Source organism: Schistocerca gregaria, unplaced genomic scaffold (genome assembly GCF_023897955.1).
Source record: "Schistocerca gregaria isolate iqSchGreg1 unplaced genomic scaffold, iqSchGreg1.2 ptg000180l, whole genome shotgun sequence".
NCBI lineage: Eukaryota > Metazoa > Arthropoda > Insecta > Orthoptera > Acrididae > Schistocerca > Schistocerca gregaria.
Window position 1 is genome coordinate 4,134,013 of NW_026061730.1, and position 19,327 is coordinate 4,153,339.

General features: G+C 39.7%; 1 protein-coding gene across 1 annotated transcript in view; it reads left to right on the forward strand.

The window, feature by feature from the left end:
• The first annotated feature begins 5,274 nt into the window (after positions 1-5,274).
• LOC126302894 (zinc finger protein 708-like) overlaps positions 5,275-19,327 on the forward strand; it is a 161,546-nt gene continuing 147,493 nt past the window's right edge. The window contains exons 1-2 of the mRNA XM_049991749.1: positions 5,275-5,558; positions 6,146-6,419. Of these exons, the coding sequence (XP_049847706.1) occupies positions 5,275-5,558; positions 6,146-6,419 (558 nt within the window). The remainder of the gene's footprint in view (positions 5,559-6,145; positions 6,420-19,327) is intronic.

Here is a 19,327-nt window from a genome sequence, read left to right on the forward strand (position 1 = left end):
TGTATTTATTTCGAAAAACAAGAACTCTGCTTCTCCTTCGCCCTTTGCATCCGATGTGCATAGCACAGAAGGTGTCAGATCTGTGCGAACATAGGCACCCACACCATCCCCGTGTCGTGTTTCACGATCTGCCCTTACGAGAGAGTAACCAGCGATTCGGATAGCGTCGGAAGAAATGTTTGGTTTTAACCAAGTTTCAGAGACGAGGATAAAGTGGAACAGCTGATTGGCAGAACAGGTCACAAAACTCGTCAGAGTGAGCCGTTAGCGACTGCGCGTTAGCGTGGGCCACAAAGAGCCCGCCGCTGGAACCGGTCTGTCCCATTGTGGCCGCCTGTAGGACCGAGGGACAAAAGCTGGATTTCGCGGGGCAAGACATATTTATAGGTGTGTCCTAGGTCGTGACTGACTCAAGCGTCTGTGGACTAAAGGTGAAAAACACGCTGGAAGTATCGAGGAAGGGAGTGAAAAGAAAGATGGAAAGTGGCAGTAGTAGTTACGAAAAAGATAGTAGTAGTAGTAGTGGTAGTGGCGAAGATGAAAATAACATATATAGAAAGGCGGTTGTAAGGAGATTTAGTGATTCAGTTGTGTACTTCTAGAATCTGACACACACCATGATCTCAGTTACGTTCAAAACTCGTGTGATCCCAATTGTTGTTGTTGTTGTTGTCTTCAGTCCTGAGACTGGTTTGATGCAGCTCTCCATGCTACTCTATCCTGTGCAAGCTGCTTCATCTCCCAGTACCTACTGCAACCTACATCATTCTGAATCTGCTTAGTGTACTCATCTCTCGGTCTCCCTCTACGATTTTTACCCTCCACGCTGCCCTCCAATGCTAAATTTGTGATCCCTTGATGCCTCAAAACATGTCCTACCAACCGATCCCTTCTTCTAGTCAAGTTGTGCCACAAACTTCTCTTCTCCCCAATCCTATTCAATACCTCCTCATTAGTTACGTGATCTATCCACCTTATCTTCAGTATTCTTCTGTAGCACCACATTTCGAAAGCTTCTATTCTCTTCTTGTCCAAACTAGTTATCGTCCATGTTTCACTTCCATACATGGCTACACTCCAAACAAATACTTTCAGAAACGACTTCCTGATACATAAATCTATATTCGATGTTAACAAATTTCTCTTCTTCAGAAACGCTTTCCTTGCCATTGCCAGTATACATTTTATATCCTCTCTACTTCGACCATCATCAGTTATTTTACTTCCTAAATAGCAAAACTGCTTTACTACTTTAAGTGTCTCATTTCCTAATCTAAATCCCTCAGCATCACCCGATTTAATTTGACTACATTCCATTATCCTCGTTTTGCTTTTGTTAATGTTCATCTTATATCCTCCTTTCAAGACACTGTCCATTCCGTTCAACTGCTCTTCCAAGTCCTTTGCCGTCTCTGACAGAATTACAATGTCATCGGCGAACCTCAAAGTTTTTACTTCGTCTCCATGAATTTTAATACCTACTCCAAATTTTTCTTTTGTTTCCTTTACTGCTTGCTCAATATACAGATTGAATAACATCGGGGAGAGGCTACAACCCTGTCTCACTCCTTTCCCAACCACTGCTTCCCTTTCATGCCCCTCGACTCTTATTACTGCCATCTGGTTTCTGTACAAATTATAAATAGCCTTTCGCTCCCTGTATTTTACCCCTGCCACCTTTAGAATTTGAAAAAGAGTATTCCAGTCAGCATTGTCAAAAGCTTTCTCTAAGTCTACAAATGCTAGAAACGTAGGTTTGCCTTTTCTTAATCTTTCTTCTAAGATAAGTCGTAAGGTCAGTATTGCCTCACGTGTTCCAACATTTCGACGGAATCCAAACTGATCCTCCCCGAGGTCTGCATCTACCAGTTTTTCCATTCGTCTGTAAAGTATTCGCGTTAGTATTTTGCAGCTGTGGCTTATTAAACTGATAGTTCGGTAATTTTCACATCTGTCAGCACCTGCTTTCTTTGGGATTGGAATTATTATATTCTTCTTGAAGTCTGAGGGTATTTCGCCTGTCTCATACATCTTGCTTATCAGATGGTAGAGTTTTGTCATGACTGGCTCTCCCAAGGCCGTCAGTAGTTCTAATGGAATGTTGTCTACTCCAGGGGCCTTGTTTCGACTCAGGTCTTTCAGTGCTCTGTCAAACTCATCACGCAGTATCGTATCTCCCATTTCGTCTTCATCTACATCCTCTTCTATTTCCATAATATTGTCCTCAAGTACATCGTCCTTGTATAACCCTTCTATATACTCCTTCCACCTTTCTGCCTTCCCTTCTTTGCTTAGAACTGGGCTGCCATCTGAGCTCTTGATATTCATACACGTGGTTCTCTTCTCTCCAAAGGTCTCTTTAATTTTCCTGTAGGCAGTATCTATCTTACCCCTAGTGAGATAAGCTTCTACATCCTTACATTTGTCCTCTACCCATCCCTGTTTAGCCATTTTGCACTTCCTGTCGATCTCATTTTTGAGACGTTTGTATTCCTTTTCGCCTGCTTCATTTATTGCATTTTTATATTTTCTCCTTTCATCAATTAAATTCAATATTTCTTCTGTTACCCAAGGATTTCTAGCAGCCCTCGTCTTTGTACCTACTTTATCCTCTGCTGCCTTCACTACTACATCCCTCAGAGCTACCCATTCTTCTTCCACTGTATTTCTTTCCCCTATTCCTGTCAATTGTTCCCTTATGCTCTCTCTGAAACTCTGTACAACCTCTGGTTCTTTCAGTTTATCCAGGTCCCATCTCCTTAATTTCCCACATTTTTGCAGTTTCTTCAGTTTTAATCTACAGGTCATAACCAATAGATTGTGGTCAGAGTCCACATCTGCCCCTGGAAATGTCTTACAACTTAAAACCTGGTTCCTAAATCTCTGTGTTACCATTACATAATCTATCTGATACCTTTTAGTATCTCCAGGGTTCTTCCACATATAAAACCTTCTTTCATGATTCTTAAACCAAGTGTTAGCTATGATTAAGTTGTGCTCTGTGCAAAATTCTACTAGGCGGCTTCCTCTTTCATTTCTTAGCCCCAATCCATATTCACCTACTATGTTTCCTTCTCTCCCTTTTGCTACACTCGAATTCCAGTCACAATTACTATTAAATTTTCGTCTCCCTTCACTATCTGAATAATTTCTTTTACTTCATCGTACATTTCTTCAATTTTTTCATCATCTGCAGAGCTAGTTGGCATATAAACTTGTACTACTGTAGTAGGTGTAGGCTTTGTATCTATCTTGGCCACAATAATGCGTTCACTATGCTGTTTGTAGTAGCTTACCCGCATTCCTATTTTCCTATTCATTATTAAACCTACTCCTGCATTAACCATATTTGATTTTGTGTTTATAACCCTGTAGTCACCTGACCAGAAGTCTTGTTCCTCCTGCCACCGAACTTCACTAATTCCCACTATATCTAACTTTAACCTATCCATTTCCGTTTTTAAATTTTCTAACCTACCTGCCCGATTAAGGGATCTGACATTCCACACTCCGATCCGAAGAACGCCAGTTTTCTTCCTCCTGATAACGATCCCAATTACAAATTTATAAACACTCGAAATTTACCAGAGCCATGCGATACAAAACTATATACCCAATACATTGCAAATAAGTGAAAAGTTACAGTCAGAACAAAAGAAAACACTGGAGCACGCCTTCAGTATCTGTAATCTGTTATTTCCCACATGTTCCATATACTGGGCACCTGAAAAACATCACAATTCTGATCTGTGGGAAAGTATTTAACTGCAGGTGGAATAATAGGACCAGATAGTACAGGGGTAGCTGATGCATCAGCTGTTATCACTGCCACTCAATATCAAGTGTCATCCTGCAGTGTTTAATGGGTGGTGATGTGGCCATTAATATGTGTGTCCTCCAGTCAATGGTCTTCTGCAATGCCAGATGACCAGATCTTGGGAAGATGTAGAACTTTTCAAAAAGGCTCACTGCAAATGTACTGGAAAATTTACAACAATTTCCATCCTTTCAGACAGTATTTCCATTTGTTTAAGGCTTCATATAAGTTGCATTGCCAAAAACGCAGTCTTAGATTGAAACCATCTGCAAGTGTACCATTGACATTCATTCATCAGTTTGCAATTTTTTCCCCTTGATTTGTGTGACATTGATTCTTGTTCATGAACAGTCATTATCCACCTAATTATCATCCGTACTAGATACCTAATCAAAATATTGAAGATTGCACTAGTTCTTGAATCACTGGGAATCAAACAAAACAAAAATCTGATTACTAGGTGAAATAAATTTATCATTGCCAGAGGTGAAAGTGTCTGCAAAACAAAGACAAGGCACTTAACGAACTAAGATAGTGCAAGAGGAACACTTAAAAATTATTTGTCTTATTTAAATCTTAAATGCCTTGAACTTAATAATTTTGAATTATAACATGTAAGTGATACATCTTTTGATAAATTTAATAAATTTGTGTAGACTATTATCTTGTAGCAAAGTATTTTAAAAAGATTGTAACACCTGCAATCATTTTAATTGTGATCTAAAAATTTCTAATCAAAGTGACAGTGACTCAGATTAATCATTATTGACTGTTCCTCTGGTTATTTTAGTTTTAAACCATTTTTACCTCATCAGTTCTTTCGTTCTAGTGGAATATTATAATTATAAATGGCTAACAGTAAATATATAATTTCTGATGCATTTTTACGACTTGTGCCCTATAGTACTGGATTTATGTAGATTCAAATATTGTTTCTTTATATATATATATATATATATATATATATATATATATATATATATATATATATATATATACACAATATTTGAATGTACATAAATCCAGTACTATAGGGCACAAGTCATATATATATATATATATATATATATATATATATATATATACAACATTATTGACTCAGAGTACTGGTGGTAGGTGTGGCATATCATATATCATGTGAAGAAACGTGTCACCATCGACTGATCCAGGATGAATTTGTGATAGATATTGAGAAGTCAAAGCCCGAATTTGATACCCATACAGGAGATGTGACTGTTGATGAAGAATGTTCAGTTGCTACCCAATATGACTGTAGTACGAGGGAAAAGGAATTACATGTATATAGCTGTAATTTCTGCCAAGAAGGCTTTCCATCAAAATACCGACTCAACAAGCATGTGTTTATGCACATTGATGGCATGCAACCTCCTTTGTATGTCTGTAAGTGGTGTGGTGAGATATTTGACAGTAAATTTAGTTTGAGAAAACATCTGAGAATGAGTGAGAATTATCACGTCTTAACTGTTGGCAACCATGAAAAATATGGCTGTAGTGATGAGGATCAGAGCAGTATCCTTTTGGATAGTTTGCCAGAAGTTTCTGTTCCAGAACACAATGTTTGGTCTCCATACAAGGAAACTAGGGAAGCTTCAAAGAAGTCCTCCAAAGACGTGTGTAACACATCTATGAGAAATGATGCTGACAAAATAAGTGACTATGGAACTTTGTCTGCAGCTGTTAATGTCAGTGCCCAGGATGATCTACTTACTGCAAAAATGTGGTATTTGTGGCAAATGGTGTGGTAGAAATTACTTGACACTGGAAAGAAACCCCACAAATATGAGATTCGTGGGGAATCCTTTTCTCAGTCAGGTCATCTCAACACAGAGAAATTAATTCGCAATGGAAAGAAACCTCACAAATGTGACATATGTGGGACCTCTTTTGCTACGGTAGGTCATCTCAAGGCTTGCAATTTAATTCACACTGGAAAGAAACCTCACAAATTTAAGATTTGTGGTAGATGTTTTGCTTTGTCGAGCAATCTCAAGATACACGACTTAATTCACACTGGAAAGAAACCTCAAAAATGTGAGATTTGTGGGAACTCTTTTGCTAGGGCAGGTTGTCTCAAGACTCACAATTTAATTCTCACCGGGAAGAAACCTCACAAATGTAAGAATTGTGGTAGATGGTTCGCTAGGTCGAGCAATCTCAAGAGACACAAATTAATTCACACTGGAAACAAACCTCACGAATGTGTCATTTGTGACAATTGGTTTGCCCAGTCAGTCTCAAGACTCAGAAGTTAATTCACACTGGAAAGAAACCTCACAAATGTGAGATTTGTGGGAAATCTTTTCGTAGGTCAGATAGTCTCAAGACACACGAATTAGTTCACACTGGAAAGAAACCTCACAAATGTGAGATTTGTGGGACATCTTTTGCTAGGTCAGGCTATCTCAAGACACACTTATTAAATCACACTGGAAAGAAACCTCGCAAATGTGTGATTTGTGACAAATCGTTTGCCCAGTCATCTAATCTGAAGACTCATAAATTAATTCACACTGGACACAAACCTCACAAATGTGACATTTGTGGGAGACGTTTTGCTTTGTCAAGTTATCTCAAGAAACAAGTATTAATTCACACTGGGGAGAAATCTTACAAATGTATTATTTGTGGGAAATCCTTTGCTTTGTTGAATGCTCTCAAGAGGCAGACATTAATTCACACTGGAAAGAAATCCCATAAATGCGGTATTTGTGGGAAGTCTTTTGTTAGGGCAGGGAATCTCAAGGCCCATGTATTAATTCACATTGGAGAGCGACCTCACAAATGTGAGATTTGTGGGAAATATTTTGCTTGTGTCCAGCATTCTCAAACACATGCATTAATTCACATTAGAAAGAAACCTCACAGATGTGAGATTAGTGGGCAATCATTTGCTATGTCAGGCGATCTCAATAGACATGCATTAGAACACATTGGAAGGGGACCTCACAAATGAGATGTCTGTGACAAAAGTTTCACTAAATTGGGTACTCTCAAGGCACATGCATTACTTCACATCAGAAAGAAACTAAAAGTAAGTGTTGGTTTACACAAATAGGTTTTCCTGGTTTGTGCCCTATAAAGTAATGGATGTAACAGGGGACAATAAATTGCAGTTCCTGTGAAACAACATTAAAATGTGGTAGAATTGTGGAAAAAGTGTGCAATGATGTGTACTATAGAGTGGTTACATGTAATGAGACAATATAAAAATCCATATCTACAGATTGTGATGTCAAGAACTTGTATTACTAAATACTCCAAAAACATGAATCAAATCTGTTTTTGTCATTAACACTGCTGCTTTTTCCTATCGATTTTGAGACAAGAAGGTTGTGAATTGTGATAAATCCTTACCTTCGTCAGTAGTCATAAGTACAATGCAATATTCAGTATAAGGCCAAGGAAATGTGATGACTTGCTGCTTAATATTCCAGACATAGTCATTATGTAGTACTTGTAACTGCACTTTAGAAACAATGTTATAAAAAATATATCCATGGCACTTCCTTCACAAAGGCTAGTAAACTCAACACTGGAGAAACGTGATTATGGCATTATTTTACTAATGTATGTTTTCTCAAGAGATCTGTTGTGTGTGTCATTAGTAGTGTGTACATTTATGTTCTGTTCATATTAAACCTGCATTTGTAAACGTAACAACAAATATAACAATCTACTTAATAGCATGTTTGTCCACTTTTGGAACACAATACATGAACAGTTCTACATGATATGAACTTGACATGTTGTTTTCATATTTCTTGACGTATTTAGCACCAGTTCTATAGCACACATTCAGATCAGCTAAATGGTGTCGTCGAGACATCAGCGTTAGTTACCATGCTACTCAGACCACTGTGTAGTCGTTCTGTACATGTGACATGGACAGTTACCTGCTGAAAGCTGCCTTCACTGTGGGAGAGCACATCAGCCATGAAGGGATATATGTAGTTGCTATAAAAGTGACATAGTCTGCAACTGTCATGATGCCTTCAATTATTACCAGATGTCCCAAAGGAGCCCAAGTGACTTGTCCCATAGCATAACGGGCCCTCGATCTGGTGCCATTCACCTACATGACTGCATATCTGGATGTGGCATCTCACCTGGTGTAACAAGAAATGTCACTCGTCCTGACAGTTGGCAGTTGACAATCACTCCAGTATCAATGATCCCTTGTGCAATGCAGTTGCAATTGAACAGTTTGGTGGATTAGTATGGAAACATACAGAGACCATATGTTGTGGAGCGCTATGTTCAAAAATGTACACTGAATTGTGTGTTTTAAAATGTGTATGGCCTCTCCAGCATTATTTTTTGTCATTAGATATGCCTCATATTGCCACGTTTCCAGATTTACAGAGCAGACAAGCCTCTTATCTCCATGATTTGTGATGAGGTATAGATGTATTACATCTTTTCATAAGATTATGGATTTATCACCTTCAGCCACTTTCTTTGGATGTTCACAACAGTAGCATTGGGTCCAGCCAACCAGCTTCACCACTTTTGAGTTGCTAGTTCCCAACTGCAATTCCACTGTAACCTGTCCTTTGCTAAAGTCACTTATGTCATTGGATTTACATGTTCACAGCCTATCTAATTGGTAGAACAATTCCTTCTTAATCTCTGATCTGCTATACTTGTAATCTGCTTACTGCATAATGTGTGTACAACATGTCATTCATTCTCCTCACAGGCAGTGTTCATGATATTTTCGCTCATCAGTCCATCTTCATGTAAATGGGTCAGATGGGAAAAATGTCTAATCTAACAAAATCATTGTGCTTGGTTACCATTTACACCAGTCCACAATAGCTATATTTTTTGTTTCACAAACCTATGTATATAATTCAGAGATATTGTAGATAAGTGTTATACACCAAAGCTCTTAATTGTTTGTTAAGCGTTTAATACTATGTAAGGTACATGTAAGAACAACACTTGGGAGAGCTGAGAACATGAGTACTAAATACGTCTAGTGTTATATTCAAAGATGTTTTCATTCTGGATATTTTTCTTAATTGGTGTAAATAAACATGACGTTTTAGGAAATGTGTACTTATACTTTATTTTTAATTTCAGAACGATTGTTTTTATTTTTGATTCCGTACCTATTTGTTATTGGTGAAAGTGGTTTAGTACAAGTTCCATCATATGTGTAACAACTGGGGTTGGTTATAATTAAGTGATTGGCACTGTTCTGTTTTACTACACTTTGTAGAGATGTGATTACATTTACTCCATCTTTCTCATGATAAGACATCCAGATGTATTTTTATTAAATATTTTTGTTTATTTTTTATTTTTATTATTTATTATTTATTTTTAAATATTTTACTAAATATTTTCCAATAAAAGGAAAGAAAAACCAGGCTTCTGGACAATAGCCTTATATTCAGATGAATCTGAAAATATACTACTAAGACTTTACATCTCGAAGCAAAACAGTAAAATTTGTAGTAACATGTTAAAAAAGGTTCACAATGTGGACTGAATATCTATGTGTGTCACCTAAAGATGGGTTATGTAGCGTTTCTCTAGTACAAGAGATGTAAGCATAATATAAACATATTCAGTGGATGTGTGGAAAACCACCCAAAGAACTGAGTCTACATAAACACAGTACATTCACATACATTAAAGAGTGTAACTGCACCTATTTAAATAATTACCTAAGCTAATCACTACAGAATAAATTATTGTACAAGAATTGTCAAGGAAAAGTCAATTGTAGGATGTGGATCCAGGAACATATGGCAATCAAGCATACTGTTTAAAAAAAACACCAATGGAGAGTGCTTTAAAACTTCTGACTGGTGTTTACATCAGACCTCTGCCTGTAAGGTCACTAATAGACTGAGGGCATAGTGCTGGTGAATGGGATGGAAGGACACATCTGATCAGACTGAAAGCTGGTTGCAAGAGAGCCAAACTGAACCTGGCTATGCTCTATGACTCTGTGTGACCATTAACAGCTGTCTGATTGATTGCTGGATGGGTTTCTAGAATTTTACCTCACTAGCAAAGCTTCTTGGAAGTGGAACTCATCAGTATCCTCACTGTCAGAATGGTATGAATGTGAGCAAGGCATATTTCATGAAGTGTTACCCACTCAGTCTGTCAGTCTACCACACACATTTCACTCTCACTCCATAGCAGCAGGCTAATTATTTCAAAAGTACAAAAGTAGTAGTTTAATGTTTGAAAATGATCCTTTGGACGGGTTGCTCTTGCTAAGGGATTTAAGCTTCTAATATGGGAATCAAAGAATTTCCAAAATACAGTAAAAAAGTGGACAGGAATAGAAAACTCAAAAGTAGTTAAGAAGTTACAGATAATAGTACAATAACTATGAGATAGAATTGACTGATTTTGGTTATTGTAGAAATATATACAGCCAAGTGAGATGGTGCACTGGTACAGTGGTGTTGTAATGCAGAGGTAACAGATGTGCCAACCACGTTCTGAGCCAGCGGGGACAGCATGAGGGCTGTCAAGATGCATCAGCTGTGCAGTGGCTAAGCTGCTGCAAAGGTCATTTCCGTGGGCAGTGATATAGTATAGTGGTCAGGAATGACAGCACTGGGGCCACCATTTGTTGTTACTAGTTGTGAAGATTATGAAATACTATAACACCCCATCGAAGGGGTGCAGCAGCAAAGGCAGGTAGGGTATTTCAATACAAAAGGAGGTTTAGCTAAATAATATTGATAAGATTCATAATTTTTCTATAATCTCTGCAGTTTGTAGTATAAAAGTTAAAACTACAAAGTTATTGAAGGATACATTACAAACTGATTATATATCCATAATAAGCTAATCTCATTAAGACAACAGTAGTGCTATCATTGTTTTATTAAATCTTATTTCATGTACTCAATTGATACTGATTGTTAAATCCTACCTCATTGGTTTGGTCCTTAACTGAGTGGAATGTAACTCTCCCATGTTACAGAATAAGGAATATGACAAAATTATACAATGAAAACAAACTAATACATATTAGCACCGCTTCTCCTAATGCTTAGTCGTAAACGAGAGTCGTGACTGAATTGTGCCAGGATCCAAAATCCTCTTAAGTATAAAATTACCCAACAGCTGCTGCCTGTGAACCACTGGTTTTGGTGATCTGAATACTTCACTATATCCTTGATTACATATGATCCATATAACAATTCTGAGGACAACTACAGTGACTGCAAGAGAGATGACACCAGGGCAACCACTCTATGTAGGTATTCCAGCTTACTCCACACAGTGATGTGTGCATTGCTGTGGTCAGTGGTAACTTGCAATTTTCCCAAGCTAGTATTCGTCAGTGGTTTGCAGAAAGCGAGTCTTTGATTTGTTTGGTAGTGTAGACAGGATGTCGGTTAGGAGCCATCACAAAAGGTGTTTCAGGCAAATTAGCAGAAAAAGTTTAAAGCTGTTGTGCGTGTAAGTTAAATGAGCAGATAAGCTAATTGTGGGTGTGATACATCATAGTAAGAACGTTAAATAAAAGTCTACTGTTAGAGAAACTCAATAAGTCAGAAGTGTAAATGTATGGCTAAGCAGAGAACTGCTGCTATAGTTGACTGTGCTACCAAATACGGTAATCCAATTGAAACATACCATATGAATATCTTAAAAGAATGATCAAGGTTCCAGATAGTTCTCTTATGGAGTGGTAAGTCCATAATAAACAAGGCATACATCTAATTTGTGAAACACATGAATGGAGTGGTGATATTCCCATTGCTAAGATATATGAGCCAAGATGATGTGGATAAATCATAGGTAGGCTTATTGGGGGTCTAGATGAAGTATTTAGCTATATTCCTGTCACTGATAAAACACTTACTGTTTGATAACTGATGTGCCGAATCATTCCTCTAGGAAATAACACTGGCTCCTTGCTTAACTAACCAATTGAGAGACGGCACATACCGTGCAATAAGTCTTTGGAGAGTAGTTAAAGCAGACACTGCAACAAGGCAGCAGCGATAACTCATAGTATTGGTTGGAATAGTGAAACAGAACTGGAACTATCGTACTATGAGAGTGACACGGCCAAGATGTGCTCAGACTAGTCCCTTCTACACGGAAGAAGAAGAACAGAACAGATTGAGGGACATGACAGTAGGGACAGGAGTAACAGGGAACGGTTAAGAAACTAACTGCAATGACATGTGACTACAGAATTTCTCCAGCAGCACAGGGTGACTGTTCGTCGCACATTAGCAATAGTGTAAGAAACCATGTCATTGAGAGGTTGTCCCTATTCCTCCTTGTTTACTGAGAATGAGAAACAGTGACTCTACATGCATTTTTAGCAGATAGCCAGGTTAAAAAAAGGCTAGCATAATATTCAATATCATGTGCAAGCACCATAGGACTGTCTAACAACAAAATAGTACAAACATGGATCCATGCATACCTTTATTTATATCTGTGGGGTCGTATCAAAATTATGTCCACTTGGATATTTACCATTTCTAATACAGGTAACTCCCATCAGGTCGTGTGGGAATAACTCGTTTTAATTGTGCGTACACATTTGAATACTGGTAGATGCAGTGACAGCGCAACTACAATTAAGAAATAGTACTGTATTACTTGGCCAGAGTACACGCAGTGTAGTTCATGATACCAAAAGTGGATGGAAAGATAACATGCGTCACTGCAGTACATGTAATAAGTATGTTTTTCCAGAAGGATATTAAATCACAGTTACTGGCTTACCTACAAAAGGAAGAAATAAAATCATTGTTGTATAAGAACGATGCACACCGACGATCAGAGTATTTCAAATGAAATACTGTGTTAAAGCTTAAAGAAAGGTAATCTACCACATATTAGTACAACAAACGATCTCACTGTTTTTGGCAAGTCTCAGAGCACAATGGCTATCATGAAATCATTTCTGTCACACATGAACTACAGTAAACGAAATACAGAAAAAAGTTACGCAAAGCATAAAAAGAGGTATTCATGGAAATATCTAAAGTTAAATCCAAATGGACATTTATGAATGGCGTGCTATCACAGTAACTGTCGCAGTGACAAGAACAGTTAACCCATCACTGTGTAATCACAATAATCAATGCATCTACCCTAATTTGCAAAACCGTAAATATTTCTTATTCATCAATACGGCAGTGAAGGTTCTACTTTTGTTTGAAAATGGTTTGTCTCTTAACTTCATATAGAACTGGACATAATTAAACATTACCTTCCACAAACCATTGCAGGGAAACTGCGTTTGACACCCTCTGTGTCTTTTGTGCGTTTCAAGTATCATTGTCTGGTAATGAAATTAAGTTATTTGTGATACAGAAGCACTATATAATTCAACTTATCTATGCTTTCGTTCTCCTGACCTACTGTTGATACCCTGTTTTATGTCATGCTCGATCTGTGTTCTCAACACGTAGCAGTGTCTTCTGACAATAGACTTACCGGTGATGTTCAGAATTTCACGTCTGAAGTCTATTGTAAAGTAGGTGGAGAAACGAGAAAAATGTAGTTTTTAAAGGCGTAATACATTTTCTATAATGGCATACGACAAAATTCATAACCATAAATCGCTTGTTTCACCAGATCAGTCCACATGAGGTACGATACATTCCACCACGAAGTACGAAGACCAGGATTTAGCCGGCCGGAGTGGCCGAGGAGTTCTAGGCGCTGCAGTCTGGAACCACGCAACCGCTACCGTCGCAGGTTCAAATCCTGCCTCGGGCATGGATGTATGTGATCTCCTTAGGTTAGTTAGGTTTAAGTAGTTCTACGTCTAGGGGACTGATGACCTCAGAAGTTAAGTCCCATAGTGCTCAGAGCCATTTGAACCATTTTATCCTTTACATAAAAAGAATATAGATTATATGAAGTGCAATGGTGCTGCCAAACAGTAACGTATGCTACACTATATGCATGTGTTCGCCTGACTACTAGTAAAATTTTGCAGTGTGAGTTACTCTTTGTTTACAAAAGGCTAACACAACCTTCAGACAATACTGTTTTTTACATTATAAATTCCTACCAGTGTGTACTACGAGACTCTGGGGTAATTAAAATAGCTGTGTTTTCCAGATTTTAAGCGAGTGTGTCAAGTACATGATCTATGTAGGTTACTCATTGCATAAGTTAGTCTTTAGTGTTAATTCCAAACACTTGATATACAGGGTCGTCCATTGATCGTGACTGGGCCAAATATCTCACTAAATAGGCGTCTAACGAAAAAACTACAAAGAACGAAACTTGTCTAGCTAGAAGAGGCAAACCAGATAGCGCTATGATTGGCCCGCTAGATGGCGCTGCCATAGGTGAAACGGATAGCAACTGCGTTTTTTTAAATTAGGGACTCCTAGTTTTATTACATATTTGTGTTATACGTAAAGAAATATGAAATTAGTTGGACCACTTTTTCGCTTTGTGATAGATGGCGCTCTAATAGTCACAAACATATGGCTCGTAATTTTAGACGAACAGTTGGTAACAGGTAGGTTTTTTTAAATTAAAATACACACTGTAGGTACGTTTGAACATTTCGGTTGTCCCAATGTGATACATGTACCTTTGTGAACTTATCATTTCTGAAAACGCATACTGTTACAGCGTGATAACCTGTAAATAACACATTAATAAATGCTTAACATGATGTCCGTCAACCTCAGTGCATTTGTCAATACGTGTAACGCCATTTCTCTCAACAGCGAGTAGTTCTCCTTACGTAATGTTCGCACATGCATTGACAATGTGCTGACGCACGTTGTCAGGCGTTGTCGGTGGATCACGATAGCAAATATCCAACTTTCTCCACAGAAAGAAGTCTGGAGACGTCACGTCCGGTGAACGTGCGGGCTTTGGTATGGTGCTTCGACGACCAATCCACCTGTCATGAAATACGCTATTCACTACCGCTTCAACCGAACGCGAGCTATGAGCCGGACATCCATCACGTTGGAAGTACATTGCCATTCTGTCATGCAGTGAAACATTTTGTAGTAACATCGGTAGAACATAACGTAGGAAATCAGCATACATTGCACCATCGATAAAATGGGGGCCAATTATCCTTCCTCCCATAGTGCCGCAACATACATTAACCCGCCAAGGTCGCTGATGTTCCACTTGGAGCAGCCATCGTGGATTTATCGTTGCCCAACAGTGCTTATTATGCCGGTTTACGTTACTGCTGTTGGTGAATGATGCTTTGTTGCTAAGTAGAACGCGTGCAAAAAAAAATCTGTCGTAGTCCTGTAATTTGTCTTGTGCCCAGTGGCAGAACTGTACACGTCGATATAAGTCGTCGCCATGCAATACTACTGGTGTTCCAGGAATCGATCAAAGAGTAGACAGTTTGAGACATTACCCCCAGAGACAAAAGTCCCCATCGTGCCCGTTATATTCAATCCCGATGCAATTTTTGTCTTTCATCAAAACTCTGAACGTCCACAGACTACAGGAAGCCTCCAGATGTGCTTCGGAAACTACTACTTGTGTTCCAGGAATCGATCAAAGAGTAGACAGTTCGAGACATTACTCCCAGGGACAAAAGTCCCCATCGTGCCCGTTACATTCAATCCCGTTGCAATTTCTGTCTTTCATCAAAACTCTTAACGTCCACAGACTACAGGAAGCCTCCAGATGTGCTTCGGAAACTACTACTTGTGTTCTAGGAATCGATCAAAGAGTAGACAGTTCGAGACATTACTCCCATGGAGAAAATTCCGCATGGTGCCCGTTATAATCAATCCCGATGCATTTCTTTCATCAAAACTCTGATCGTCCACAGATTACAGGAAGCCTCCAGATGTGCTTCGGGAACTACTACTGGTGTTCCAGGAATCGATCAAAGAGTAGACAGTTCGAGACATTACTCCCAGGGAGAAAAGTCCCCATCGTGCCCGTTATATTCAATCCCGTTGCAATTTCTGTCTTTCATCAAAACTCTTAACGTCCACAGACTACAGGAAGCCTCCAGATGTGCTTCGGAAACTACTACTTGTGTTCCAGGAATCGGTCAAAGGGTAGACAGTTCGAGACATTTCTCCCGTATAGAAAAGTCCGCATGGTGCCCGTTATATTCAATCCCGATGCAATATCTGTCTTTCATCAAAACTCTGAACGTCCACAGACTACAGGAAGCCTCCAGATGTGCTTCGGAAACTACTACTTGTGTTCCAGGAATCGATCAAAGAGTAGACAGTTCGAGACATTACTCCCAGGGAGAAAAGTCCCCATCGTGCCCGTTATATTGAATCCCGATGCAATTTCTGTCTTTCATCAAAACTCTGAACGTCCACAGACTACAGGAAGCCTCCAGATGTGCTTCGGAAACTACTATTGGTGTTCCAGGAATCGATCAAAGAGTAGACAGTTCGAGACATTACTCCCAGGGAGAAAAGTCCCCATCGTGCCCGTTATATTCAATCCCGATGCAATTTCTGTCTTTCATCAAAACTCTGAACGTCCACAGACTACAGGAATCCTCCAGATGTGCTTCGGAAACTACTACTAGTGTTCCAGGAATCGATCAAAGAGTAGACAGTTCGAGACATTACTCCCGTGGAGAAAAGTCCGCATGGTGCCCGTTATATTCAATCCCAATGCAATTTCTGTCATTCATCAAAACTCTGAACGTCCACAGACTACCGGAAGCCTCCAGATGTGCTTCGGAAACTAGTACTTGTGTTCCAGGAATCGATCAAAGAGTAGACAGTTCTAGACATTACTCACATGGAGAAAAGTCCGCATGGTGCCCGTTATAATCAATCCCGATGCATTTCTTTCATCAAAACTCTAAACGTCCACAGATTACAGGAAGCCTCCAGATGTGCTTCGGGATCTACTACTGGTGTTCCAGGAATCGATCATAGAGTAGACAGTTTGAGACATTACTCCCAGGGAGAAAAGTCCGCATGGTGCCCGTTATATACAATCCCGATGCAATTTCTGTCATTCATCAAAACTCTGAACGTCCACAGACTACAGGAAGAATCCAGATGTGCTTCGGAAACTACTACTTGTGTTCCAGGAATCGATCAAAGAGTAGACAGTTCGAGACATTACTCACATGGAGAAAAGTCCCCATGGTGCCCGTTATATTCAATCCCGATGCAATTTCTGTCTCTCATCAAAACTCTGAACGTCCAGAGACTACAGGATGCCTCCAGATGTGCTTCGGAAACTACTACATGTGTTCCAGGAGTCGATCAAAGGTTAGACAGTTTGAGACATTACTCCCAATGAGAAAAGTCCGCATGGTGCCCGTTATATTCAATCCCAATGCAATATCTGTCAATCATCAAAACTCTGAACGTCCACAGATTACAGGAAGCCTCCAGATGTGCTTCGGAAACTACTACTTGTGTTCCAGGAATCGATCAAACAGTAGACAGTTCGAGACATTACTCACATGGAGAAAAGTCCGCATGGTGCCCGTTATAATAAATCCCGATGCATTTCTTTCATCAAAACTCTAAACGTCCACAGATTACAGGAAGCCTCCAGATGTGCTTCGGGAACTACTACTGGTGTTCCAGGAATCGATCAAAGAGTAGACAGTTTGAGACATTACTCCCAGGGAGAAAAGTCCCCATGGTGCCCGTTATATTCAATCCCGATGCAATTTCTGTCTTTCATCAAAACTCTGAACGTCCACAGACTACAGGAAGCCTCCAGATGTGCTTCGGAAACTACTAGTACTGTTCCAGGAATCGATCAAAGAGTAGACAGTTCGAGACATTACTCCCAGGGAGAAAAGTCCCCATGGTGCCCGTTATATTCAATCCCGATGCAATTTCTGTCTTTCATCAAAACTCTGAACGTCCACAGACTACAGGAAGCCTCCAGATGTGCTTCGGAAACTACTAGTAGTGTTCCAGGAATCGATCAAAGAGTAGACAGTTCGACATTACTCCCAGGGAGAAAAGTCCCCATCGTGCCCGTTATATTCAATCCCGATGCAATTTCTGTCTCTCATCAAAACTCTGAACGTCCAGAGACTACAGGAAGCCTCCAGATGTGCTTCGGAAACTACTACTTGTGTTCCAGGAATCTATCAAAGAGTAGACACTTCGAGACATTACTCCCATGGAGAAAAGTCCCCATCGTGCCCGATATATTCAATCCCGATGCAATTTCTGTCTTTCATCAAAACTCTGAACGTCCACAGACTACAGGATGCCTCCAGATGTGCTTCGGAAACTACTACTTGTGTTCCAGGAGTCGATCAAAGGGTAGACAGTTTGAGACATTACTCCCATGGAGAAAAGTCCCAATGGTGCCCGTTATATTCAATCCCAATGCTATTTCTGTCTTTCATCAAAACTCTGATCGTCCACAGACTACAGGAAGCCTCCAGATGTGCTTCGGAAACATACTACTTGTGTTCCAGGAATCGATCAAAGAGTAGACAGTTCGAGACATTATTCCCATGGAGAAAAGTTTGCATGGTGCCCGTTATAATCAATCCCGATGCATTTCCTTCATCAAAACTCTGAACGTCCAAAGATTACAGGAAGCCTCCAGATGTGCTTCGGGAACTACTACTGGTGTTCCAGGAATCGATCAAAGAGTAGACAGTTTGAGAAATTAGTCCCAGGGAGAAAAGTCCCCATCGTGCCCGTTATATTCAATCCCGATGCAATTTCTGTCTTTCATCAAAACTCTGAACGTCCACAGACTACAGGAAGCCTCCAGATGTGCTTCGGGAACTACTATTGGTGTTCCAGGAATCGATCAAAGAGTAGAAAGTTCGAGACATTACTCCCAGGGAGAAAAGTCCCCATCGTGCCCGTTATATTCAATCCCAATGCAATTTCTGTCTTTCATCAAATCTCTGAACGTCCACAGACTACAGGAAGCCTCCAGATGTGCTTCGGAAACTACTACTTGTGTTCAAGGAATCGATCAAAGAGTAGACAGTTCGAGACATTACTCCCGTGGAGAAAAGTCCGCATGGTGCCCGTTATAATCAATCCTGATGCAATTTCTGTCTTTCATCAAAACTCTGAACGTCCACAGACTACAGGAAGCCTCCAGATGTGCTTCGGAAACTACTACTTGTGTTCCAGGAATCGATCATAGAGTAGACAGTTCGAGACATTACTCACATGGAGAAAAGTCCCCATCGTGCCCGTTATATTCAATCCCGATGCAATTTCTGTCTTTCATCAAAACTCTAAACGTCCACAGATTACAGGAAGCCTCCAGATGCGCTTCGGGAACTACTACTGGTGTTCCAGGAATCGATCAAAGAGTAGACAGTTTGAGACATTACTCCCAGGGAGAAAAGTCCCCATCGTGCCCGTTATATTCAATCCCGATGCAATTTCTGTCTTTCATCAAAACTCTGAACGTCCACAGACTACAGGAAGCCTCCAGATGTGCTTCGGGAACTACTATTGGTGTTCCAGGAATCGATCAAAGAGTAGACAGTTCGAGACATTACTCCCAGGGAGAAAAGTCCCCATCGTGCCCGTTATATTCAATCCCAAT